The following is a 27400-nucleotide window of genomic DNA, read 5'->3' as shown; positions in this document are numbered from 1 at the left end:
CACAACTAGAGAAACCTGTGCATCCCCCAAAAAAGATCCTGTGTGCCACAACAAAGACCTGACACAACCAAATAAATAAATTAAAAATAAATCAATATTAAAAATAAATTAAAAAAACAAATAAATATGTTGAATTGAAATGAAATAATCTGGATAGGAAGAAATTATGGTGGTCTCTAGAAAACATGTTATTTTTGCCAAAATATAAATACAGACAATGGGCAATGAAAATAAGGTCTAAATAAAAGAACCTGCTGGGAAAATTTCAGGAGCTCCAGAAAGGAAGAAAACCTCTCAGGCAGAAGGTGTCCTGGAAGCATGCTCCTGGGGTTTAAAGGCACATTACTGGAGAAAAGACCCTTTGATGTAGAGAAAAAACACATCTCCTCTGGCACCAACAATCATGAAGTTTACTGGTTAAAATCATCCTGAATCTGGGGGAAAGGAGGAGCTTTATACATAAATCTCTTCTAGGTTCTCGTTCTCAAATCAGTGGATTGGCAGCTTGTCTGTTTCAGTCTCTTTAGTAGGTGGCTTGTTGAGTAGAAGGAAGGGTTGGCAACAGCAGGGCAACGAAGGTTGGACCCCAGGAAGCTGGGGTCATGTGCTGTGTGTTGGCCTCAGGAGGTGGATGAGTTTCCTGCAGTGTTTGGCAGAGGCAGGCCTGGGACTGCTGTGTGGCAGTAACTGATTCCCCAGAGAGAGCAAGGCTAATTTCTCACTGGCGCCCAGGGACACCAGCACCTGTGGGACAGAGAGAGATGACAAAACACGACATGCAGAGTACTCTCGTTTGGCCAAGCAATTCCCACTCTAGAAAAGAAAGCAAAAGAATATGAGCTCTCGGGGACTCAAAATAGATTATGTGGGAAAAGAAAGATTTTGGAGACAGGAACCACTATGACCAGACTACTTCCATTCTCTTTGGTCACAGACCATGAAACCAAGGCACCAAAGGACCCATGAACTTGTCCCCAGGAAGAGATAACAAACGCAGCAGCCAGAAGGTGAGACTCCCAACCATGGATCTAGACCAGTGTGAATTACCACCAAAAATCCCTTTTATTATTTCCCCACACAGACTACAGAAAATTCTGTAGTATATATCATCACCATCCTGTCAAAACTTCTCTTCTGCAAGAACTGCCCAATGCCACCACACGGAGCTATTATAATTTGGGGGTTTAGCTTTATCATGGGCTTCCCTGGTGGTTCAGACAGTAAAGAATCTGCCTACAATGTGGAAGACCTGGGTTCAATCTCTGGGTTGGGAAAATCCCCTGGAGGAGGGCATGGCAACCCACTCCAGTATTCTTGCCTGGAGAATCTACATGGACAGAGGAGCCTGGAGGGCAACAATCCATGGGGTCTCAAGAGTTGGACACGACTGAGCGACTAAGCACTCACAGCACACAACTTTATCCTAGGTAGATGTGTGCTTTTCAATTGGGCTGTTTATATACTGAAAATTGAGCAAAAAACAACAACAGAATAAAGCAGTGCTTAACAGCATGGGCTCTAGGAACAGGGGTCCTGGTTAAGAGTTCAAGCATCTACTTCAGGAGCCACGAGTTCAATCAGGAAGGGAACTAAGATCTGGTATCCCAAATGGCATGACCAAAAAGAACATGGGCTCTGGACTCAGACTCTTGAGTTCAAAAGTCCAATCCCACATGTTAGCTGTGTGACTGGGACAAGTGATTAAATTCTTTGTGCCTCAGTTTCATTGCCTGCCAAGTGAGAAGCATAGCTTAAACCAGATAATGAAGCTAAAATGCTAAGCATGGTACTTTTAATATGGTAAGCGCTAGAAAAGATAGCATCTTCATAGCCCTCAGAAAAAAATGACTCTCTGCCTCAGCACCTCTAGTCTTCCCTCCCCCTCTCCTGCATAGCTTCCAGAAGAGAGTAACATTGCTCCTTGACAACCCAAGCATTTCCAAGCCCAGTGGAGCCCTCTTCAGGCCCCTTCCCATCTCCCGGTGGGAGATATTAGGTGAAAAACTCATGTCCAAGTCATGCCCCCTGAGTTTCCTGCTCCCAGAGAAGGAGGCAGCTTGGGTTTCCAGATGTCCCAATTCCTTAGACTATCTCAGAAAAAATGTGAAAACAGCCCTGTTGTGGTGATTCACACTTCCCCTGGGATGTACCTGATGGATGCAGGGCTCCTGTCGGAGGCTGCGGAGAGCAACGAGGGCGGCTTCCTTCACATTTGGCTCGGGGTCTCCACACACCATCTCCAGGAGCCGCTGGGGCACTTGGCACTGTAGCAGCTCCTCCCCCAGACCCTCAGGCCCCAGGTTGCCCAGAGCTGATACGGCATTGCGCCGGATACCAGCCTGAGGATCTTCAAGCAACTGGGTCATACCAGGTACTGCGGCTGCCAGGGCAGGTCCCAGGGGACCAGCATGGTAGGCTGCGTTGCCTACAGCGAAGCTGGCTCCACGCCGCACAGCAGGGTCCTTGTCTCCGAGCCCCAGCAGCAGAAGGTTGAGCAGTCCTGCCTGGCTCTGCAGGGCCCCACGCAGGGCCATGCTGTGTTGGAGCAAGTGTCCCAGGAGCCCGTAAGTACGGGCTCGCACAGAAGTCTCTCGGTGGCTCAGGAGGCTGCGCAGGGGCCGATAGGATTCATCGGAGCCAGCCAGGAGTTCATGGATAAAAGACAAATGGCTAGGAGACAGTAACCGGGCAGTGTGGGCCAGGAGGGAGAGAAGGTCAGATGTCAGCAGAGGCTGGTCACCCAGGAGGGCAGTGGAGAGGAATGAGACAGTGGTTCTAGGGGAGGCAACCACTGTGTTCACAAACTGGTTGAGAAAAGCGGGATCTGAGAGAGCCAGGCGTGTGAGGAGACTGATGGGCAGCTCGGCTTGTGTCAATGGGAGATGGTGGCAGCAGACCTGAAGAAGGGGGAGGGGTGTGGGCAAAACAGTTGAGGGAGAGGGAGAATGCACTGCTGAGAAATAACAAGGAGCCCAAAACCTGGGAGAGAAGCCAAGTTCTGCAGAGAACACCACAGGGGGACGGAAGACCTGAGTTACAGCACCGCACGCGGGACAGACACAACCTGGCGCCTGGGAGAACGTGTCCTTCCCAAGGCCAGGCCGCAGTCTGCAAGGCCTCGGTCTCTCTGCCTTCAGAGACTCACTCACTGTTTAGTGCCAACAATCGCCAGAGAAGCAATTCCTGGCTTAGGAGCAGCGTCTCCAGGGCCCAGACCAGGATGAGAGAATCAAGAGAATCCAGACAAGGGACTGATGGAGAGAGGAGTCACCAGCCCAAGCTCCCACCACAGGCCTCTGTTCAGGCTTGCATGCTTCCTCCACTCCAGTCTCAGATGCTATATGCCTCCAGGGACCTGGGAGAGCCCTAGAGCTGTCAAGAAGTGAATGTGACACAAGGTTGACCACCTTCCTGCCTGGGTGGCTTCCCTGGTACCTGCAGTAGGTGGGCGGTGACTTCTGAGTCTGTGAGGTCAGCCAAGACACCTTCAAGGAGGTCAGCATCCACATCCAGGGCAAAAGGGAAGCAGAGGAGCTGGCAGACAGAGAGCACCACGACGGGGAGAAACTCAGACCCTTGTGGCCTAAGGAGGGCAGAGTGGAAGGATGGACTCGGTCTGGCTCACCCAGCCTTCCATATTCTTCCCCCAACCCTCCTTCCCCAACCTCAGTAATCATATTTCTTGTCTCACAGCTCAAGCTGTCAGCTCTTTCTCTCCTGCCTGCCCCCCCGTCCATCCCATCCATAATAGCAGAATTGAAATTTTCAACTCACGCCTGGCCCAGGTAATGCAGGAAGCTGGGCGAAAGCAGATGCTTCAAGGTGGACATGAGGATACTTCCACGCTGAGACAAGTGACTCAGGCATAACTGGGGCTCCTGGGTAAAGGTGGCCATGGCCAAGCTCAACAGGGCTGCCATGCCTGAAAACACCAACAGTGGAGACCCAGTGGAGCAGGTAAGAGGCCTAGATGCATCCCCATGGTTCTCAGGGGCACCACCTGTTCCCTGATCCCTTCCCCATCCTACAGCAGCTCCCGCACAGACTCTGCCATCCCCTCCCAAGACAGCAGCACTAGTAGCCCTCGCCATAGGCCAACCCAGTTCCAGGCTGTTTCCTCTTGAAGAGGGATCAGTACACTGGCCCGACAAAAGGAGCCACGCTGTCGGAAGTGAGATACCTTGGGGTGAGATCAGTGTCCAGTCTGGCTCTGGGCTTTGTGGGCTGGAGAGCGACACCTCCTCTTCCTGTGTAGATGCCTCCTCGGGGAGCCTCAGAGCCATGAAGAAGCGGTGCCACAGAACGGTCCACATTTCTGAGCTGGCCATGTCCCTTATCGGATTACCCTTCCCTTGCTAAAGCCAAAATTGAGAAGGGGAGAAGGGGGAGGTCCAAGTCAGGAGTCAAAAATGCCTTTTTTTCACTCTTCTTCCTGATCTATGAGGAAGGGGAGTCCCAGAAACAATTCTTCCTGTTTTCCCACCTAAGATTTCCCTGTTGTCTCAGTTTTCTCTCTTATCACATCTTAACCCCCTTGACCTCTCAACCCATGTGTATGCTTACTGGAAACCAGGCAATTACAGCTTTCTTTCCACTGAATCCTAAGGGATGCAGCTGAATGGTTCCCCTTAAAGGGTCTGTACTAGTGCAGATGGGCCCAATCTAAGGCCATCACTGGTACTCTGAGAGGGGAGGTGACTGTGTGGTTTCTTCCTTCCTCTTGGCCAGCGGCCCCCCAAAGCGCCCAGTTTCTCTCTCCTTAGTTCCCACGCATCCTGGGATGCAGCTGTACCTGGGTAAGGAGCTGCAGCAGAAGGATGAGGAGGCCATCATAGAATCCACAGCCACCAGGTGGAGTCAGCCGGACCTGGTAGAGAGAGTCAGGAAGACAGCAGATCCCTGAGAGGGGTGAGCTGACCGCACAGACCTGCACAGCCAACTCCAAGTCAGGCAGAAGGAGCTCTTCTTTGGCCCAGAGTAGTGGGGAGAGTTCTTCTGGACTTAGGAGTCTTGGATGGATGGATGCACAGCGTGCTCAATTGTGTCCGACTCTTTGTGACCCCACAGACTGCAGTCTGCCAGACTCCTCTGTCCATGGAATTTTCCAGGCAAGAATACTGGAGTGGATTGCCATTTCCTCCTCCAGGGGATCTTCCTGACCCAGGGATCAAACCCACATCTCCTGCAGCTCCTGCAATGGCAGGCAGATTCTTTATCACTGTGTGTCTTGGTTCCTGCCTATTCATTCAACAACTATATCTGTCCTAAAGACACGCAGTTTGGTAGGGTAACCAGCCACACAAACAATTACAGTTTAGGAAGACACTGACTGAATAAAAGGCTGTGAGGTAGGGGCTGTGGAGAGGGAGGAGGGATAGCTGAGATGCTAACTTTGCCCTTAGAGGTAGGAAACGGATGGGATTCAAAGTTTCAAAGGCAGACAAGGAAGGAAGAAGGCACAGCTTATATAAAAGACAGGTCATGAAAGGCCACAGTGAATTTTTGAAATGTGGACTCTTTGGTAGAGGAGGATTAGAGAGCCCAGAGGTAATGGATGAGCTCTGTGTAGCCTGCTAGCAAATGTGGTCATTAACCCAGAAACTCCGTGGGAAGCTACTGAGGACCTACACAAGCTCCATCCATATAGGTAAGACTAGTGCCTGGTACTCAGCACATATTTATGTGTGAAATAACAACTGGTTGAGCAATAGGCAGGTTTTCCTTTAAGAAAGCTCACTTTGGCATCAGGGAAGAACACTAGAGAGTAGAGATCCTTCAGGAGGCAAGGGCCAGAGCCTGAGAGAGAGAGCAAGAGGGAGGGAAGGAGGGAGAAAGACGATGCCTCTTCCTCCCCTTTCAGAGGTCCTGTGTGTTAACAATAAATCTAAAGCCCTGACAGTCGGGGCTCAGAGGGACCTATATTATCTGAGCGCAGAACGACAGGACAGGAAAGACTCCTGGATTCCCTCCAGGCTTACTGGAACTTCAGGCTTTTCTCCCTGAACACAGACCTTATCTGACTCAAAGAAAACACATCTCTGCATTCAGCGCTGGGAGGACTCACCTCTGCAGGGGCAGACAGGGCATGTGTGGCTGCAGCGATCCACTCCCCAGGCTGCAGGTCAAAAGTCACCCCTTGCTGACCAAGCTGCCCCAACAGACAGGCCGCCGCACTCTGTGGAGAGTCAGATGAGGAGGAGGAATGTCCCAATCTGAATGGTACTCAGGACAGGTGGAGAGGGTGTCTGTCTCCAGAAGAATGCCTCACAAACAGCTGCACATTAGGAAACAACTCTCCCGCTCCCAGAAGGTGGGATGATAGGGTGAAAAGGGGAGGAAGATGAACGCTGAGAACTCACCACGAGAGAGACGACGTGCGAATGCGTAAAGACGGTAGCAATCTCACTGCCTAGCTTCTCCATTCTGGAATAAGGAGATACATCAGGGATGCAGCCGTGTGAAAGGAGGCTGCTGAGTGACCTGCCCTCTCCCGTGGATGGCGCTTTCCACCAAAGCTGCATGTCCACCTCCAGGGCACAGAGTTGGTGGGAATCTAGGTCTCTTCTTTGCAGAGAAACCTTCACTCTGTCCTAGTCCCTCCCAAGGACAGGCTGTATGGTGTCACTCCACATAATCCATGTCAGGGTGACCCTACTTTATGACTCACCCAGAAGGCAGATCTTGGAGGCGAAGGACAAGAAGGGAGAGGAGGTAGAGAGTCACTTCAGTAGACTCTTCCCTATCTACTACCTTTACCTATAAAGGAAACCCAAGGCATCAGAGTGTCCTCTGATTGAGATGGTGGGACCCCCTAAGAGATGCCCACTTGTGCCACTGGCCTACCTTGCCCTGAGCCAAGTTCAACAGTGACTCCAAGGCCAGGGGTTCTTGCCCAAGAAGATGGCATAAGCGCTCACTAACATGGCAGCAGGAGTAGAGAACCTAAGGGGTGTGGGAAGCAGTTGGTCAGGGAGGCAGGTCCTAGACCGGAAGGCTCAGCTGAAAGCAGGCTAGCCTCTTGACAGATCTAGGGGTGTCAGAGAAATTCAGGCCATGTTCACCTCTTGCTGAGAGACTGAGATACAGACATGTCTCAGTTCTAGTGAGGACTAGCTGACAGCTGGGCTATCTCAGCTTAACTGATTTAAAAGCAAAAAGGGGTCCTCCTCTGTGGGAGGGCAACAGGGGGGGATGTCTCTCATCTCTCTCTGTTTCTTTCAGTGTCTCTTTCTCTCTCTTTCTCATTCCTGGAAGTGAAAAAGAAATCTGAGGGGCCAAGAGTTCTGGGCAGGCAGTACCTTGAGAAGGGGTAGGCACAAGATGGGATGCTGCAGGGCAGAGATGAGGGATGACCTCAGGTGGTTGCTGTCTTTGGTGAGCTGATCAGCCAGATGCTGAGCGATCTGTGGAGACATACCTGAAGACTCAATCCCATTCCCTTTATTCCAATCCTATTCTTCTCATATCTCCAACTAATCAGGACTCTCAACCCCTTGCTTGCCACTCTTCCCCAGATTCACCAGGAACCTCAGACCTCATTCTATCCCCAGTCTTCATGCTCAGTGGAAAAGCAAAAGACAAGGCCTAGGTAAGTCCCACTGCAGGTGGGTACAGAGGAAAGTGTTGCTGGCCAAAGGGAGTGGGAAATCTGAACCCTGAACCCTTGAGCAAGCATCACTGGTGGCTTCAGATCAGCCACCCCACCACATGGGCAGTTTGTCATGGAGCTCTTCTATCAGCTGGCCAAGGGCCCTGGGATTCTGGCTACATCATGTTCGACAAGTAGCCCAAACCTAGTCGTTAGCATCTGCTTCTGGAAGTACTGAGTAAAGGCAGACAGAGAAGCTTGTTTTTCTGCTTTTCTGAGACACTGGGGCCAACCTCCCCAACTCTGGCAACAGCGACAACAAGAACAAATAACTGTAGTTCAGGACTTCCCAGGTGATCCAGTAGTCGAGAATCTGCCTGCCAGTGCAAGGGACACGGGTTTGATCCCTGGCTCAGGAAGATCCCACATGCAGCAGGGCAACTAATCCCATGCACCACAATCACTGAACCTCCACTCTAGAGCCTCTACTCTGCAACGACAGAGGCTACCATAATAAGAAGCCCACTCGCTGCAACTAGAGAGTAGCCCCTACTCTCTGAAACTAGAGAAAGCTTGAATGCAGCAACCAAGACCCAGAGCAGCCATAAATAAATAAATAAAATTTAAAATAAAAATTGAAAAAAAATTTGTAGCTTAGACCTGCTCCTTGGCTTCCCAGCAGCCTGGCAGCCCCACGGGAGCTGTGCACATGGCCGCCAGCACTGAAGAAATGGCTCCAGGCAGATCCTCACTCTGCTCCCGAAGCGGCTGGCTCACCTGGGGGGCTCCTGTGCAAAAGGCAAAGAATGCAGAAAGGCATGGGTTGTTTCAAATTCTCCCTTCTTTCTCTCAGTTCATAGTTACTTGCTGCTGCTGCTAAGTCGCTTCAGTCGTGTCTGACTCTGTGCGAGCCCATAGATGGCAGCCCACCAGGCTCCCCCATCCCTGGGATTGTCCAGGCAAGAACACTGGAGTAGGTTGCCATTTCCTTCTAAGATGCATGAAAGTGAAAGTGAAGTCGCTCAGTCGTGTCCGACTCTTTGCGACCCCATGGACTGCAGCCTACCAGGCTCCTCTGTCCCTGGGATTTTCCAGGCAAGAGTACTGGAGTGGGGTGCCATCGCCTTCTCCGTCATAGTTACTTAACACTCGCTAAATGCCAGACATTATTCTAGGCAACCGGCAGGAAAAAGAGCAGTGCTGGTCCTGCTGACAAGTCAGTCAAGAGAACCTCCCCTCCCCATTTCCGTTACCTGGGGGGCTATGGAAAGGGAGCTGTGGAGCTGTCAAGCCATAAAGGAGCCCGTCCAACACAGCCCGATGTGTAGTCAGCAGGCTGGAGTAGAAGGCTTTGGAGACGGTCCAGCTATTCCCGTCCATGGCTTCACACAGAACAGTAAAGCACTAGGGGAGACAGGCAGGGTTCACATTAGCACATCAGAAACCAGACTGGACTCAGGGTAAGGAGCAAGCGTTCCCGGAGAACCTGAGAAAGGAGGAGGAAAACCCAGGGGGACCAGTTGTTGAATTCTAAGTATTCCTCACAGAGAAAGTGCAGAGTAATTGCCTTCATGTTTGGGAACAGGATTTTTAGGTGTCAATCCTACTTTGATCAGCTGCTCCCTAAATGATATTTCTCAAAGTAGTATCGTGGACCCCGAATATAAGAATTCCTGGGGATTCGTGGGTCCTTCCCAACCCGGTCTTCAGAATTTATTCCAAACTCCCCATGCTACTCACAGCACAGTGACATATGAGAAGTGCTGACCAATAATGGGAGTCACTACTGGCCAAAATTTAGGTTAGACATTAACAGCTTCCTGACCAGAAAGGATGAGTGATGTTAAGACAGGCTCCCAGACTAGAAGGGATTGAATGGACTGCTAGCTGAAGGTAGGACTGCAGCCCACATCTGTGCTCCCAGTTGCCAGTCTGAAACTAATCAGACAATTGTTTCCTTCCTTGCACACGTTCCTCTCTTAACTGTCTCTTCTGAGACCAGTCAGAACTCGGCTATTTTCTCTTTCAATCCTCCCTTCCTGTCCCTCACATGCAGAGTTGATCCATCTAGGTTGCTAGTCTGTAGGACAAACAAGGTTGGGAATACTAGCTGATCTGTAAGTCTATTCAAGAAGAAATTACTTCTATTTGTGGTTCCCTAAAATAGGTCACACTGCATACTGCTTCTGCACCTTAATATACATTACTGTTTCTGCCTGGAACGTCCTGCCTGCTTCCTTGTCTCATCCACCTGGCAAACTTCTGGGCATCCTTCAAATCCTAGCAGAAATGATTTCCTTCTTCAAGATTTCTTCTATGATCCTACATACTTCCCCGATAATCCACTGGTTAGGACTCCACACTTCCCCAAGGAGGGGGGAGGGGAGGGGGGGGGGGCGGGTCCCGACTTGATCCCTGGCTAGGGAACTAAGATCCTGCATGCTGTGTGGTGCAGCCAAAAACTAAAAAAAAGACTTTTCCTATGACACTCCAGGTAGTGTGAGTCTTCCTCAGTGGTGCTTCTGTGTTTTATATGAAGTTCTAGTGTTTTTAATTTACTTTATTACTTTTATACATTTTATTTTAATATTTATTTATTTGGCTGTACCATCTTGATTGCAGCATGTGGGATCTAGTTCCCTGGAGTCTTAGCCACTGGACCACAAGTGAAGTCCTTCTACTGTACTTTTCACACTGTTGTCCTTTATCACATTTATCCTACTAGACTAGCCCTGACCCTTGAAGATACAGACTTCCTCTAACTCAGATGGTATACAGCACATAGTTGGCAGGCAACAGACATTTGTTGTATTACTTGATCTAACTCTATACAGTCATGAGAAACAGAATGGGAGGAATATGGAGAAAAACAGAAATAGAAATCTGGAAGGGACAGCAGATTACCATAAGGCTGTCCCTCCGCAAAGCCTGCTCGGAGTCATCTGGTTGGGCCAGCAGTTTCCCCAACAGGTCCAGAAAGAGGCTGGCGGCCTCCTGAAATACCTGTAGGCTGGAAAAAAATGAGTCCTGGTTTCTTCTCATCTCTCTATTAAATGCCCACATGTGGTGAATGGGTCAGTTCACGGCGGGTAGGAAAATCTCTGCAAAGGAACACATCAGAATGCTCTCCCTCTCTCTCCTCACACATACACACAGGGTCTCACATACACACCTCCAGGCCTCTTCTCTGCCATTTTCTCTAGCTTATTCCCACCCTGAGCCTTCCATTCAGTGTATGGTGACTACTGCTGACCCTTAGAACCTGAAATTCTGTGGGCAAATTTGGAGGTGACTCAAGGTCCTTAAAAGGACTTGCTGAAAAAAAAAAAAAAAAGGACTTGCTATACTCTGAGAGGTCACTCAGCTGACCCTTAAACCTGTCACAAATCATGGCTTCTCCTTACTTAGGCTCTTCATAATGGGGAGGGGAAGAAATGGGGGTAGGAACTGAAGCCAAACTGGCCAGCAGCGCAAGACTGCCTCTCATCCCACCTGTCACCTGTCTGGCTCCTCTCCAGATTGAAGGTGCAGGCAAAGTAGGCCTGAATCACAGCCACCAGGTCCCGTACGAAGGCCCCATACCAACATTGCTGCCAGGGAAGAGGACAGAGAGTTAGCGAAACTCAGGGGACAGAAACAAAGACCAAGGGAAAAATGGGTCAGAGATCCAGTTAGGCTGACCAAACAGAAAGGGACAGAGTGAAGAGAACCTTTAGACAGAGAGAGGAGATCTCAAGGTCACAAGTGGTGGCCAACAGGCTATGAACAGCCCAAAATGTGTCCTGTTTGGTCTGGACAACATTTTGGAGTATAGCAGGTTATATTTTTCAAAATAGCACAAATTCTCTTCTAAATGCCTTAAAAACACTCAAGACTAACACTCATCAGCAGAGTGCACTTCCAGCCACCTGAGCCTTGGCCCAGTAAACACTTCTGCATTCCAGCCTCTCGGTTCAGCTGTGGCGGGACACAGCATGGGCACATGGATGTTGAGTCTCAACCTGAGCTCTCCTGCTGGTCGTCTCCATGACCATTTACAGGATAGTGTCTGTGGGTGAGTTAATCTATGAATATTGAGAAATTACACAGAAAAATCTGGATTTCCAGCTTCTCTCAGAAAACTGGAAGATGTGGCACCATAAGCCCATTTTCCCACCGAGCAAGAGTGAGCTGGATGGGCCTGGGCACGGGACCTCAGTTCTTCACATTCCTGCTATTCATACAGTCACACACGGTCTACTCCCCTGATGACGTTATCTGCCTGGCCTCGGAAGGCGTGAGAATTTGCAACTCATAATCTACTAAGTAGATAGGAAGAAGAGAAAGAAAAGGCAGAGGGGCCGATAGAGATGGCAGTTCGAAGAAAAGAAATCCAAAGAGAAGAAATGCCGGTCAGTCCTGAGAGGCAGCACTTACCTGCTGGATACTGTTGCTCTCCTGGCTGTGTGTGAGGAGACTAAGCAGCAGCCCAGGGAGCCCGGCCTCACGGCAGAAGGAATACAAGGGAACAGAGTCACTGCAGCTGGAGAGGAGACTGCTCAGTACCCGGAGTGCAGGAAGGATGCGGGGAGCACCCTCCAGGGTGCCTTTTAGGATCTGGGTGACACGAAGGAAAGAGACAGTAATCCATGTTGTGAGAGATAAAAGAGAGTTACAGATACCAAGTGTCCCCAAGAAGCTGACAAAGAAGACCCAGTGTTCTTACTCCTTTTTTTGGAAATCTAAAACCCAGAGAAGGAGAACAGAGAAACAGGGAAAGTGCACCAGCAAAGGGAACTATAGGTGGCCAGGGCCCCTGACTTAGAGGTGACTAAGGGGGAGCGGGATCTCCCCCTCAGTCAGTGACAGACCTAGTCACCATTCCTATCTGCTTCCTTCCTTCTCCAGCCCTTCACCTTAAAATAAAATGAAATGAAACCACACGCACATTTCTGACAATTAAAAACAATGGGCACAAAACAGTGCTGTTCAACTCCAGACAGACAAAACAGTATTATTCAGCTCTGCCTCTGGGGTTAACAAATTGCGACCTGCAGGCCAGATCCAGCCTACTACTTATTTTCATACAGCTTATAAGCTAAGGACAGTACTATATTTAAATGGTTATTTTTTACAAGGTTATTTTTCAAAAGAAGACTAACATTTACATCAAGTACTTGACAATATGCCACTCACCGTTCTAAATCTGCTCATTTATTTACTCAAATCTTTACAATAACCTCAGTTATTGTAGAGTAAATACAATTACCAACTTTATAGAGAAGCAGACTGAAGCTTCCAGACAGGTTAAGTAAACAGTCAATAATCACACACAGGGGGCTTCCCTGGTGGCTCAGTGGTAAAGAATCCTCCTGCCAATGCAGGAGACGTGGGTTTGATCCCTGGTCCTGGAAGATCCCACATCCCAGGAGGAGCAACTATGCCCATGCGCCACAACTACTGAGCCCTTGCTCTGGAGCCCAGGAGCTGCAAGTACTGAAGCCCATGCACCCTAGAGCCTGTGCTCCACAACAAGAGAAGCCACCTCGATGAGAAGCCCTTGTACTGCCACCAAGAGTAGTCTCCACTCACCACAACTAGAGAAAGCCTGGCAGCAAGAGACCTGGCACAGCCATAAATAAATAAACACACACAGTAGTTCAGCTGGAATTCCAACTCAGAAAGTCTTACCCTGGAGGCAGAGTTGTTAACCTCCTTTCCCACTGAAAAATTATCTGACACAAGGAGGCCATGTAGGGGCCAAATGAGAGGTGCAGGGTGCCAAGACAATGCAATGGTAAAAGGAGAGTCTTTTCAACCAGTGGTGCTGGGATGATTATATATCCACATGCAAAAAGATGAGTTTAGATCCCTACCTCAAAATACACATAAAAATCAACTCAAAATGAGTCAGAGACCTAAACATCAGAGCTAAAATTCTGGAAAGATTTTTTTTTTTTAATATAGGAGAAAATCTTTAAGACTTTGGGTTTAAAAAAAGATTTCTTAATATAATATCAGAAGCAAAATCCACAAAGGGAAAAAATGGTAACTGGACTTCAAACTCCAAAACCTTTGTGCTTTAAAAGACATTCTTCTAAGAATAAAAGGACAGATTAAGACTGGGAGAAAAAATTTGCAAATCGCATATCTGATAAAGGTCTTATATCCAGAATATATAAAGAACTCTAACAACTCAATAAGAAGACAACTTTAAAATAAGCAAAGCAAATGATTAGATATTTCACCAAAGATCTACAAATGGCTGGTAAGCACACGAAAAAATGCTCACATTAGTCATTAGCAAAATGCAAATTAAAATAGCAATGAGATACTATTTTACACTCACTAGGATGACTATATTCAAAAAGACAGATAATAATACATGTTGGCTGACTTTATTTTTGGGGGTTCCAAAATCACTGCAGATGGTGACTGCAGCTATGAAATTAAAAGACGCTTACTCCTTGGAAGGAAAGTTATGACCAACCTAGACAGCATATTAAAAAGCAGAGACATTACTTTGCCAACAAAGGTCCGTCTAGTCAAGGCTATGGTTTTTCCAGTGGTCATATACAGATGTGAGAGTTGGACTATAAAGAAAGCTGAGCACCGAAGAATTGATGCTTTTGAACTGTGGTGTTGGAAAAGACTCTTGAGAGTCCCTTGGACTGCAAGGAGATCGAACCAGTCCATCCTAAAGGAAATCAGTCCTGGGTGTTCATTGGAAGGACTGATGTTGAAGCTGAAACTCTAATATTATGGCCACCTGATGTGAAGAGCTGACCCATTTGAAAAGAGAGAAGTTGGGAGGGATGGGATATTGGGAAAGATTGAAGGCAGGAGGAGAAGGGGACGACAGAGGATGAGATGGTTAGATGGCATCACCAACTCAATGGACATGAGTTTGGGTAAACTCCGGGATTTGGTGATGGACAGGGAGGCCTGGTGTGCTGTGGTTCATGAGGTCACAAAGAGTCGGACACGACTGAGCTACTGAACTAAACTGAACTGAACTGAATACATGTTGGCAAAGATGTAGAGAAATGAGGACCCTCATACATTGCTGGGAATGCAAAATGGTATAGCCACTTTGGAAAACCGATTAGCAGTTTCTTAAACATAAATTTACTATCTGACTCAGCAATTCCACTCCCATGCATAGGGCCAAGAGAAATGAAAAAATTCATTTCATTTCAAAACTAAATGTTCAGTTGTTCAATAGTGTCCAACTCTTTGCGATCCCATAGACTGCAGCACACCAGACTTCCCTGTCCATCACCAACTCCCAGATCTTACTCAAACTCATGACCATTGAGTCGATTATGTTATCCAACCATCTCATCCTCTGTTGTCCCCTTTTCCTCCTGCCTTCTATCTTTCCCAGCATCAGGGTCTTTTCCAATGAGTCAGGTCTTCGCATCAGGTGGCCAAAGTACAGTAGCTTCAGCTTCAGCATCAGTCCTTCCAATAAGTATTCAGGACGGATTTCCTTTAGGATGGACTGGTTGGATCTCCTTGCTGTCCAAGGGACTCTCAAGAGTCTTCTCTGAGACCACAGTTCAAAAACATCAGTTCTTTGGCACTCAGCTTTCCTTATGGTCCAACTCTCACATCCATACATGACGACTGGAAAAACCATATCTTTGACTAGACGGAACTTTGTTGGCAAAGTAATGTCTCTGCTTTTTAATATGCTATCTAGGTTGGTCACAGCTTTTTTCCAAGGAGCAAGAGTCTTTTAATTTCATGGCTGTAGTCACCATCTACAGTGATTTTGGAGCCCAAGAAAAGTAAGTCTGTCACTGTTTCCATTGTTTCCCCTTCCACATGCCATGAAGTGATGGGATCAGATGCCATGAACTTAGTTTTCTGAATGTTGAGTTTTAAGCCAACTTTTTCACTCTCCTCTTTCACTTTCATCAAGAGGCTCTTCAATTCCTCTTTGCTATCTGCCATAAGGGTGGTGTCATCTACATATCTGAGGTTATTGATATTTCTTCCAGCAATCTTGGTTCTAGCTTGTGCTTCATCCAGCCTGCCATTTCGCATGATGTTCTCTGCACAGAAGTTAAGTAAACAGAGTGACAACATACAGCCTTGACATACTCTTTTCTCAATTTGGAACCAGTCTGTTCCATGTCCAGTTCTAACTGTTGCTTCCTGACCTGCATACAAATTTCTCAAGAGGCAGGTCAGGTGGTCTGGTATTTCTATCTCTTGAAGAATTTTCCACAGTTTGTTATGATCTACACAGTCAAAAGCTTTGGCGTAGTCAATAAAGCAGAAGTAGATGTTTTTCTGGAACTCTCTTACTTTTTCTATGATCCAATGGATGTTGGCAATTTGATCTCTGGTTACTTTGCCTTTTCTAAATTCAGCTTGAACATCTGGAAGTTCTCGGTTCACATACTGTTGAAGCCTGGCTTGGAGAATTTTGAGCATTACTTTGTTAGCCTGTGAGATGAGTGCAATTGTGCGGTAGTTTGAATATTGCCTTTCTTTGGGATTGGAATGAAAACTGACCTTTTCCAGAAACGAAATGGAAAACATATGTTCACACAAAGATTTCCTCATGGATGTTCAAAGTAGCATTGCTTATAAAAGCCAAAAAGTGGAAACAACCCAAATTTCCATCAATTGGTGGAACAAATAAACAAAATGTGATATATACATACAATAGAATACTAATTAGCAATAAAAAGGAACTAAGTACCGATACAGGCTACAACATGAATGAAACCTCAAAAAACATGCTAAGAGAAAGAAGCCAAAGACTATCCACTGTATGATCACATTTACGTGAAATGTTCAGAAAAGGCAAATCTATGAGACAGAAACTCCTTGTAAGTGCTATGAGTAGGAATGATGATTAACTGTAAATAGCTAGGAATTACCTTTTTAGGGTAATGAAAATATTCTAAAGCTGAATTATGGTGATCATTAATATATCTGTATTAGAAAATAAAATAAATTGTTACATCTGTATTTTTAATTTTGTCAAAAATTTTGTAGAAATGTGTTTTCTCTCATTAGAGAAGTAGTTATGGGACTACCCTGGCAGTTCAATGGTTAAGACTTTGCTTTCCAGTGTAGGGAGTGTGAGTTCAATCCCTGGTCAGGGAGTTAAGCTCCCACATGCCTCTGGCCAAAAAAACAGAATATAAAACAACAGAAGCAATACTGTAACAAATTCAATAAAGACTTTAAAAATGGTCTACATCTAAAAAATCTTAAAAAAAAAAAAAGAAACAATTAAATGATATCCTCCATTTTTTTCCCTCTTGGCAGTCAATACCTAAAAAGGTTACAGCTGAAAGCTTTCTTATCCTTGCTCTGAAGAATACTTTTTCCCTTTAGAAAGAGAAACCCAAGGTCTGCTCTTTCTGTATTACTAAAAGAAATTACCAAACCTCCCTGAATTAAACAGACAGTAGTGAAAGAACATTGGAAAGGGACTTTCTCCTTATGCTAATTAATGTTTTTTAACACCTCATCTGTGAAAACAGTCTCCAGTCCCATCCATGGTATCCTTCTGCCAGTTACCTGCTCTCCAGCCTCATGCACCTGACTCTGGATGCGCTGGCAGAAGTCAGGATTGCACAGCAGGGTGAGAGGGGCCTTCAGCCGGATGGGCACAGGCTCGGTAGTCTCTAGCAGGTATTGCCACTCATCATCGCTGTCTTGCTCCTGAGGTATCCGGGAGAGAAAGAGGTCAGGAGGCGTGTGTTAGGTTTGAGGCAATAGCTCCCACCCTGGGGAATCATGAAAGTAAAATGAAAGTGTTCGTTGCTCAGTCATGATGGACTCTTTGCAACCCCATGGACTGTAGCCCCCCAGGCTCCTCTGTCCATGGGATTCTCCAGGCAAGAATACTGGCGTGGGTTCCCATTCCCTTCTTCAGAGGATCTTCCCAAACCAGGGATCCAAGCCAGGTCTCCCGCATTGCAGGCAGATTCTTTACCTGGGAAGCCCAGGGAATCATGAAGTAACTGCAAAAAGCCAGTGACTCCTTTGGCACAGCTGTATTTTTTTCAGCCACCAATTTAAAAAGATACAATTGGCAGTATGTGAGAGGTCTTGAAAAGTCTCTTGGAGAACACTAGCATGTGTACATAAAGAGATACCTAGGAAAATGTCCACTGCATGGTTTATAATAACAACATCATAAAGCTAGTCAGTAAGGGAATAATAAATCATGGCACATCCATGTTAGGAAACACTAAGAAGTTATTAAAAAGACTAGGATTTCCCTGGTGGTCCAGTGGTTAAGAATCCGCCTGCCAGAGCAGGGGACACAGGTTGGATCCCACATGCCGTGTGGCAACTAAGCCTACATGCCACAACTACTGAAGCCCATGTGTCCTAGATCCTGTGCACCACCACAAGAGAAGCCACCACGCTATGAGAAGACTGCTCACTGCAACTAGAGAGTAGCCCTCTCTTGCCGCAACTAGAGAAAGCCTGCATGCAGCAACAAAGAACCAGCACAGCCAAAAATAAACAAACAAGCAAATCTTAGGAAAAAAAAAAGATCGTAGTACTAACAGTGCATCACTCATGTACCGTTTTTACCAAAAATGCATGACTTGAATCTAACCATGTGGAAGTATCAATCTGAGGAACATTCTACAAAATAACTGACCTGGGCACCTAAAAACTGTCAATCATGAAAAACAAGGAGAGAGGTATAACAACTAAATGCAATGAATGACACTGGACTGGATTGTGGATTGGGAGGAAAATGTGTTTTTGCTATAAACATTACTGGAGCAATTGGGAAAATCAAAATATAGATTGTAGATTAAGGAACAGAACCATATCAATGTCAGATTTCTGACTTCTATAAATTGTACTGAGGTAGTGCAAGTGCATCACCTAGCTCTTAGCAAATATGCACTAAAGTCTTTGGCAATGAAGGGGCATATCTGCAACTCACCCTAAAATGAATTTTAACAACTGGTGAATCTGAGTAAAAGGGTATATAGGAATTCTTGGTGCTATTTTCACAATTATTCTTTAAATTTGAAACCTTTTCAAAATAAAAAGTTAAAACCCTAAAAAAACAAAAGATTAAAGTAGATGTAGAAAAATCTTAACAACAGATTATACAGTAATAGATGCATGAGGCAAAACAATACCTACAGTCTGGACTAGTAATGTAAAAACAGCCAAACGATATATTCTATGTAGCTACATACATACATATAAAACCACAGAAAGTCTGGAAGGAGACAGATACCTTGGGACTGAGATAAGGCTAAGGGGGACTTTCCTTTTTACTAATGTACTCCAATTTTTTATAATTAAATGTTCACATACTATGCAATTAAAATCTATGAATAAGAAGGAAGCAATTTTTAACACAAGGGGACTCATCCTTAGATGGTTGGGAATCACTGCTACAGAAAACCACTACCAAGACCTAACACCCATGGCAGGCACAAAGCCAAGAGGAACCTCTAGGGCTCACCTCATTTTCCAGATCCACTGCATCAAGGCTCTGTTGGCCCATCACCTCTGGCCTCAGCTCTGGGAACGCTCGCTCACAGTCCTGAGTGATCCAGTTTTCCCTGCCAGAGGAAGCAGGGAGTAGGATGAGTTCCAGACCTGTGAGGCTTAGTGTTAACTTGTCACTCCCTCTAGGTCCAGTGTAGGAATGGAAAGCCATAGAGGACTGGCTAGAGGAGATCTTCTAGGATCTGGCCAGGACAGCATATGTTCATTACACACATATCCTTGACTGCCTCCCACTGTGAACCTTATTTTCATATCTACCTTGGTGGTTTTCCCCTGTAGCTCTCAACTCAAATAATCTTTCCGTGTGTTTGGAGATGATTTTTTTTCTTTTTGGTTAATGTACAACTGAGACATAGAGAAAGGAAAGTTACCATGTTTCCTGATGAAATCAGGAAAGCATCTAGAATCAGAATTCAAGAACCCAAAACTTAGACTCCCAGAGCCCTGTCCACATTTAGGCAGTGATGAGTGACAGGAACCATGCTGCATTTGCTTTGACTGGAGCCAAAGCTCTGCAAATCATGTCATCCTATAGATCCTGGGCTCTACCCTCCTCACCGAGGTGCAGGGGGCGCCTCTCCAGCACCCCACTCAGCCCAGCTGCTCTTCATTTCTGATGCTACAACCCCAGTTAAGAGGCCTGGTTCCTGAGGAGTGTCCTTGAGTTTGGGCAGAGGGGCTGTGCCAGGAGCCACCTTGCTGGTCCTATCCTCTTGCTCAAGGGGAGGTCCTGTGTTCTGGTGTTTCTGCAGGAAATGGGCAGGAGACACTGAGTCAGAACTATCTGGTTGCCATAAGACACTATGAATTTCATTCGAAGCCCTTTCCCAACCCTAGAAAGTCACCCTCCTGCTCTAGCTTCCCCAGTCACTAGTCTGGCTAGGTCACACATACCCCTCTGCCCCCACTCACCTTCTGCTTGGCCTCCTCAGCCATGCGTTTACAGGCTTGCCGCAATATGTGAGATCGATTGCCCTTGGGGGCCAGCCGATGAGCCTGTTGGTCCTTTAGGACCTGAAGTTCTGGGGGTAAGCGACTGGTGAATGGGGTACCAAAATCTGGGCCTGCTGGCTCGGTTAGTACTGCAGAAAGAGAAGAGGGAACACATGATCATGCTGGAGCTGTGCCACTGTTTCCACCTGGCCAGAAACAATGGTAGCATCTTCAGGCTTCTGTGCAAAGAGGCCCTTCAGTCAAAGTGACAAAGAGGGAAGGGGGTTGCAAGGGAAGTGCAAGGGTCATGCAAAAGGCTAAAAAGAAAATTCAAGCTGGAGGGGTAAAGAATATACGTTGGATCCAGATGTTGGGGCCAGGGCTTATATTGGGTAGAAGTGCGAGAGCGCTGGGAACCCTAAGGACTCACTGGTGACTCGACCAGCAATAAAGGGGTGATGTAAGAGGTCTGGCCAGGACAGACGCTCCCGGGGGTCCTTGGTGAGCAGTCCCTGAAGGAAGTTCTGTGGAAAGAAAGGATACCTCATCAGTCTGCGCTTCTCCATGGGCTCTCAAACTCATCAGAACTGGTCAACCAAGACTTTTTAAAAAAAAAAAACTTATTTATTTATTTGGCTGTGTTGGATCTTAGTTGCAACACTTGGGAGCTTTTGTTGCAGAGCACAGACTCTCTAGCTATGGCACATGGGCTTAGTTGCTCCATGCCATGTGGGATCCTGGTTCCCCCACCAAGGATCCAACCCACGTCCCCTACATCGCAAAGCAGTTTCTTAACCAATGGACCACCAGGGAAGTCCCCAGAGTGCATTCTTCCAGCAGACATGTCTTAAAAGCTGAGCACACACACATTTATTTATTGTATGCTCGCCATGCAGGGATCAAACCCATGCCCCTTACAGTGGAAGCCCGAGTCTTAACCACTGGACCACCAAAGAAGTCCCTCCTTTGTTCAGATTCTTTTTGGTCATTATTTGGGCCTCCTTAACTAAATAGGTTTGGGAGAAACTTGTCTCTTTTCATCTTAGCTAAAATAAAGGAAAGTTATAATGAGATTTTACTCTGGGAGAAGGCTGCATTTAGACTTTATTGAAGGCTCAAATCAGGCCCTTGAAATAAAAAGGGTCAACTCTTTTTCCTCCCTCCCTGGCCTACTGAGATTTAACTGCAATGAACAGTCACCATCTCTATACTCTGCTCCTAATAAGTGAGCTAGCTCCACTAGCTCTGGCCATTTGGATATCTAAAGATTGTTCCTTTCAGGAAGAGGACTGATGGCTCTGTTGGCAAATCTAGAAATCATTCGGACATTGCATCTGATAGGAAATTAGGAGAATAGAGACTATGTAAAGGAGAAAAGGAAAGATATAAGCATCTGAATGCAGAGTTCCAAAGAATAGCAAGAAGAGATAAGAAAGCCTTCCTCAGCTATCAGTGCAAAGAAATAGAGGAAAACAACAGAATGGGAAAGACTAGGGATCTCTTCAAAAACATTAGAGATACCAAGGGAACATTTCATGCAAAGACAGGCTCGATAAAGGACAGAAATGGTATGGACCTAATAGAAGCAGAAGATATTAAGAAGAGGTGGCAAGAATACACAGAAGAGCTGTACAAAAAAGAGCTTCATGACCCAGATAATCATGATGGTGTGATCACTCACCTAGAGCCAGATATCCTGGAATGTGAAGTCAAGTGGGCCTTAGAAAGCATCACTACGAACAAAGCTAGTGGAGGTGATAGAATTCCAGTTGAGCTCTTTCAAATTCTGAAAGATGATGCTGTGAAAGTGCTACACTCAATATGCCAGCAAATTTGGAAAACTCAGCAGTGGCAACATGACTGGAAAAGGTCAGTTTTCATTCCAATCCCAAAGAAAGGCAATGCCAAAGAATGCTCAAACTACCACACAATTGTACTCATCTCATACGCTAGTAAAGTAATGCTCAAAATTCTCTAAGCCAGGCTTCAGCAATATGTGAACCGTGAACTTCCAGATGTTCAAGCTGGTTTTAGAAAAGGCAGAGGAACCAGAGATCAAATTGCCAACATCCGCTGGATCATGGAAAAAGCAAGAGAGTTCCAGAAAAACATCTATTTCTGCTTTATTGACTATGCCAAAGCCGTTGTGCGGATCACAATAAACTGTGGAAAATTCTTCGAGAGATGGGAATACCAGATCACCTGACCTGCCTCTTGAGAAACCTATATGAAGGTCAGGAAGCAACAGTTAGAACTGGACATGGAACAACAGACTGGTTCCAAACAGGAAAAGGAGTACGTCAAGGGTATATATTGTCATCCTGCTTATTTAACTTATATGAAGAGTACATCATGAGAAATGCTGGGCTGGAAGAAGCACAAGCTGGAATCAAGATTGCCAGGAGAAATATCAATAACCTCAGATATGCAGATGACACCACCCTTATGGCAGAAAGTGAAGAGGAACTCAAAAGCCTCTTGATGAAAGTGAAAGAGAAGAGTGAAAAAGTTGGCTTAAAGCTCAACATTCAGAAAACGAAGATCATGGCATCTGGTCCCATCACTTCTTGGGAAATAGATGGGGAAACAGTGGAAATAGTGTCAGACTTTACTTTTTGGGCTCCAAAATCACTGCAGATGGTGACTGCAGCTATGAAATTAAAATACGCTTACTCCTTGGAAGAAAAGTTATGATCAACCTAGATAGCATATTAAAAAGCAGAGACATTACTTTGCCAACAAAGGTCTGTCTAGTCAAGGCCATGGTTTTTCCAGTAGTCATGTATGGATGTGACAGTTGGACTGTGAAGAAAGCTGAGCGCCGAAGAATTGATGCTTTTGAACTGTGGTGCTGGAGAAGACTCTTGAGAGTCCCTTGGACTGCAAGGAGATCCAACCAGTCCATTCTAAAGGAGATCAGCCCTGGGTGTTCACTGGAAGGACTGATGCTAAAGCTGAAACTCCAATACTTTGGCCACCTCATGGGAAGAGTTGACTCATTGGAAAAGACTCTGATGCTGGGAGGGATTGGGGGCAGGAGGAGAAGGGGACGACAGAGGATGAGATGGCTGGATGGCATCACCAACTTGATGGACTTGAGTTTGAGTGAACTCCGGGAGTTGGTGATGGACAGGGAGACCTGGTGTGCTGCAATTCATGGGGTTGCAAAGAGTCAGACATGACTGAGTGACTGAACTGAACTGAACTGAACTGAAAGGGAGCAGTAACTGTTTCTGGGATCTTGACATTTCTTCTTCATTTTGATATAGGACCACCTGGAAGACTCGCAGGCTTGGCAGACCTTAGGTCACCCTCCCAGAATAAGCCCCTGCAGTACAAAGGCAAGGCAGCTTGCCCCAGCTCCTGCATTAATTCAGTAACTTCAAAGTGCAACCCCAGCTCTGGGAAAAAAAACTGTGGAAAAGGGAATAGGACAGAGACAGGTTTCTGATGCAAAAGCAATCTGTCAGTATCCATTACCTTGAAGCAAGGACTAATGGTGGGGGGCCAGCGCACAGGGTCCTTGAGAATAAGGCTGACCAGCTGAAAGATGCTCGTGGTATAGAAGGGAGGGGTGCCTACTGCCAGCTCATACAATATGCAGCCCACCGACCAGAGGTCCGCAGTGTGGTCGTAAGGTCGTTCCTCCACCAGCTCTGGGGACATGTAGAGTGGTGTGCCTTTGATGGATGTTAGCACCATTGTGTTAGTGCTCATAGCCCGGGCAAACCTGCAGGAGATGATGGAATGGCAATGGAGTGAAGATATTCAGTAAAAACTAGAGCTGCTCACTGCTAACTATTACTGTGTGAGATCTCCCCAACCTGAACAGAGAGAATGCCTTCTAAAAGACCCAGGAGGAATCCCATTCTCCAGCCCAGGTTCTAAAAGGAGGCCCAGGGAAGTCAAGCATACAGTACACGGCTCCCTGCAAAATCAGAAGTGGCGACACAAGGTCAGGCTCCTCACCCAAAGTCACAGAGCTTGATACCACCACCCTTGGCAAGAAGGATGTTCTGAGGCTTCATGTCTCGGTGGAGGATACGGTGGGAATGCAGGTAGTACAGGGCTGACACCAACTGGGCAGCAATGGCCTGAACCTACAGGTCAAACAGTCAGGTGGGAGGAAGCAAGGAGAGGTAAAAGGAAGGAGCCCAAGGACTCCACCCTAATAGTTCTGTAGACATGACCTTCTCTTCCCTCCCTTTCTTCCAGAGCATCACACCATATCTTTCCTAGTTCTTGTATTTCATTTGTTTATTCATTTGTTTGAGGAAAATAAATTGAGTCTCACTGACTAGCTGCATGACCACAGGCAAATTTTCTTGTGCCTCACAGATTCATCATCTATTGATAAGGCAACAATAATGATTTTACTTGTCTCATAGGATCATTGTGAGGATTCAAATGAGTTCAAGCATGTAAAGTGATGGAACACTCAGAATGGTGCCTGGAACTTAGTAAGCATTCATATATATTATATGAATTATATATTCATATATATTAACTGTTATTACATAAAACAAAGTCCCTGTTCCCAAGAGCTGTAGCCAAACAAACAAGACAGACAAAATAAACAAGGTGATGACTTACAAATAATGATGGTTGTTTGGAAGGAAGCAGAATGCTGTGACAGGGAAGTCCTGATGGGGGCCTACTTGCCAGAGTACACAAAAATCCCTGGAATGAATATGGCTGGAGAATGTGTTCAACCTACTGCTAACTACTGTGTCTTGGTGGTAAATCCTGCCTTAACCACAACTCTTATCCCTTCCTGTCTCTCTGGTACCACCACACCTGGACTTCTTTCCTAAAGGTGCCTAACAACAGGAATAATATTAGCTCCCTAAAATAATAGCTAACTATTGAATAGTGTGTGTCAGGTACTCTTTCAAACACTTTACATGAATCAACTCATTGATCTTCCCATTAATGCCTTACGAGGTAGACATTATTATTATTTCCATTTTAAAATGAGGAAACTGAGTAAAGAGAGGCTAAACTAAGTTGCCCAAGAAGACCCAGCTAGAAAGTGTCAGACCTAATCTCTGTATTCAGAGAACTTGGGTTCCAGTTTTCACATACCTTACTGTCATACCACATTGCCTCCATATACACACAGACTCTTATATTTTACTCAGGAGATTTCAGAATAGAGACTCTCTGCACCCTCAGCTCTCCCTACAGTTCTTAACCTGAGGAGAGGTCAGGGGCGGGAGAAGTTTGAGCCGGGAATACCTGGTCTTCTGGAAGTTTTCCGTCATCTTCGAGGATCTGAAAGAGCTCTCCTTCAGCATAGTCTGTCACTACCACCACCTGCAGGGAATAGGCAGTGCTGCTGATGGCTCCAAATGTATGCATTTTGGGGCTGGGAAATTCCTGGGACCCTTCCTCTTGGGGAGAAGTGACCCCCCAAACCAAAGCACACCTCTTTTTCAGTTTCAAAGCTATCAAGCATATGCACAATGTTGGGGTGCCGCAAACCCCGCATGATTTCAATCTCCCGTTGCAGATTCCTCAGCTCCTTCTCTGAGCGTCCCAATTTTGGAATGAACTTCAGGGCCACCACCTGTCAGTGGTAAAGTCAAGAGTCAAGGCCTAATCGAACTATTGAAACATCAGCATCAGGGCTCTGGAGCTGACTTTAGATTGTCTGAGAACAATTCTCACTGTACTTTGCTAGTCTCCCAATCCACCTTACCCATGGTACCCTCCATGGGTAGCCTCCAACTGACCTTACCCAGGCTTCCCCTGCCTCTTGCCCTAGGAGGAAACTGCCTTTGTCAGTTAGATCCTTTTGGTGGATTCTGGGACAGGTGTTCTGATCTGGATAAAGAACTCAAGGTTTAAGGGATTTAGGAGAAAGGGAAGGAAGGAAAAATTAAGAGGGTAGCATAGAGCTCAAGTGGTTTATCCCTTCCTATATGGTAAGTGGAAGTGTTAGTTGCTCAGTCGTGTCTGACTCTTTGAGACCCCATGGACTGTGGCCCACCAGGCTCCTCTGTCCATGGGATTTCCCAGGCAGGAATACTGGAGTGGGTTGCCATTCCCTTCTCCAGATCTCAAACCAGGGATTGAACCTGGGTCCCCACACTGCAGACAGATTCTTTACAGTCTGAGCCACCCAGGAAGCCCCAGATACTACTATTACTTCTAACAATAACTTGTTGTTTGCTAGGTACCAGACACTGTGTCAAGTGATTCAGTGTGACATCACACTTAATCCTCAAACCCCATCACTCAGACACTATTCTTAATTTCGTTCTGTAGATGAGAAAACTGAGACAGAGAAAGGTTGAGTAACTTGTCTATAGTTCTAAGACTAGAAAGTGGTGGAGCTGTGATCTGAACCCAAGTAAGCCAATTTCAGAGCTCATATTCCATAAGTATGAAGGAGTCAGTGTCTTAGGAACACAGGTCACTGCTCTGGTCCCATACTCCACTGGGGTTCAGAGTGTGGAATCCCACCCAAGAGATGTCCCTCCTTGTTCACCACCTGAGCACTGTATTTTCTTCGACCCTTGTACACCCTCCCAAAAGAGCCTTCTCCAATCATCTCCAATACGTGGTACTTTTCCATGACAGAGATTTCAGGATCACTCTGAAGGAAGGGAGATGGTGACGAAGGGCTTCAGCTCCAGGGACAGTTCCACACATCTGGGAGGCCTGGCTCGGGCACAGAAGAAAGGTTAACGTTAGCCGCCTTGCCTTTTCTTTTTTTTTCGTAACAATCCAGGTCTCATAAACAAGGTAGGGTGTAGTGGATGAAAAGATGTTATCTTGAAGCAGACCGCCTCCTGTAGGTCTTCCTTTTCTCCTGCTGCCCCCCAACCAAACCTCGTTCCCACCCAACCCCGAGACCCATTCCCCGTCCACCCAGCCTAGCCCGCCCGACCCTAGCCCCCTTCACTCGGCCTCTCCCCTCGGCCCCGCCCCCTCTACTCAGCCTCACGCCCCCCCCGACCCCGCCCCCTCCGCCCAGCCTCGCTCCCGCCGACCCCGCCCCTCTCCGTCCAGCCTCGCCCACCGACCCCGCCCCTTCCAGCCACCCCAAAGTTCCTGCCACTGCCACCCTCCTCTGCACCCTCACCCCGCGCGCTCAGCGGACAGGAGTCCCTCCCTTACTCCCAGCCTAGGAGCTTCAAGCTCCTCAGGCCGAGGGACGTCGGCCCTGGCCTTCAGCTCCGCCCCTTCTGGCTGCCTTCGTACTTTGCCTGAGTTAGCGTTCTTCTCCACCCCCACTGCCGGTCTCTTTAGACTCACACTGTTACCAATTTTACTCGGTAGAACTGGTCAGAGGTTCGGAGAACAAAGAGGTTCAGGGGTGTGGGCGAGACAGTGGGCCGCCCATAGGCACTTCCTACGGGCACTTCCGAACCG

At 46.8% G+C, this 27400-nt stretch overlaps 1 protein-coding gene across 4 annotated transcripts; it reads right to left on the bottom strand.

The window, feature by feature from the left end:
* Positions 1 to 389: 389 nt before the first annotated feature.
* Positions 390 to 27398, bottom strand: STK36 (serine/threonine kinase 36). Of its 4 annotated transcripts, none has more exons than XM_055573469.1 (27): positions 27284 to 27398; positions 26517 to 26686; positions 25449 to 25589; positions 25259 to 25336; positions 23990 to 24120; positions 23501 to 23750; positions 20451 to 20544; positions 20000 to 20169; positions 19646 to 19833; positions 19041 to 19140; positions 17114 to 17257; positions 12005 to 12184; positions 11081 to 11178; positions 10493 to 10598; positions 8842 to 8992; positions 8249 to 8376; positions 7299 to 7403; positions 6844 to 6942; positions 6668 to 6756; positions 6360 to 6423; positions 6065 to 6175; positions 4793 to 4867; positions 4181 to 4355; positions 3775 to 3922; positions 3436 to 3583; positions 2151 to 2897; positions 390 to 744 (listed from the first exon to the last, which is right to left on the bottom strand). In XM_055573469.1, exons 2-27 carry the CDS (start codon positions 26598 to 26600, stop codon positions 601 to 603), a joined length of 3948 nt encoding a protein of 1315 aa, XP_055429444.1. In that variant the 5' UTR covers positions 26601 to 26686; positions 27284 to 27398; the 3' UTR covers positions 390 to 600. The 4 variants fall into 4 exon arrangements, with proteins under 4 accessions (XP_055429444.1, XP_055429443.1, XP_055429442.1 ...); XM_055573468.1 differs by lacking the exon at positions 27284 to 27398 and adding an exon at positions 27105 to 27274; XM_055573467.1 differs by lacking the exon at positions 27284 to 27398 and adding an exon at positions 27111 to 27274.
* Between the last annotated feature and the right edge of the window lie 2 nt (positions 27399 to 27400).

The sequence above is a fragment of the Bubalus kerabau genome, chromosome 3 (assembly GCF_029407905.1).
Source record: "Bubalus kerabau isolate K-KA32 ecotype Philippines breed swamp buffalo chromosome 3, PCC_UOA_SB_1v2, whole genome shotgun sequence".
In the NCBI taxonomy this organism is placed as follows: Eukaryota; Metazoa; Chordata; class Mammalia; order Artiodactyla; family Bovidae; genus Bubalus; species Bubalus kerabau.
The sequence above is the reverse complement of the archived record's forward strand: the minus strand, read 5'-3'. Positions and strand labels throughout refer to the sequence as shown.

Coding starts and splice junctions, on each gene's coding strand:
- STK36 (XM_055573469.1), bottom strand. CDS start 26,600: ATGGAAAAGTACCACGTATTGGAGATGATTGGAGAAGGCTCTTTTGGG. Junction 17,258..19,040: donor CAGTGGATCTGGAAAATGAG/GTGAGCCCTAGA, acceptor CGGATACCTCAG/GAGCAAGACAGCGATGATGA. Junction 12,185..17,113: donor TGCATGAGGCTGGAGAGCAG/GTAACTGGCAGA, acceptor CGTGTCACCCAG/ATCCTAAAAGGCACCCTGGA.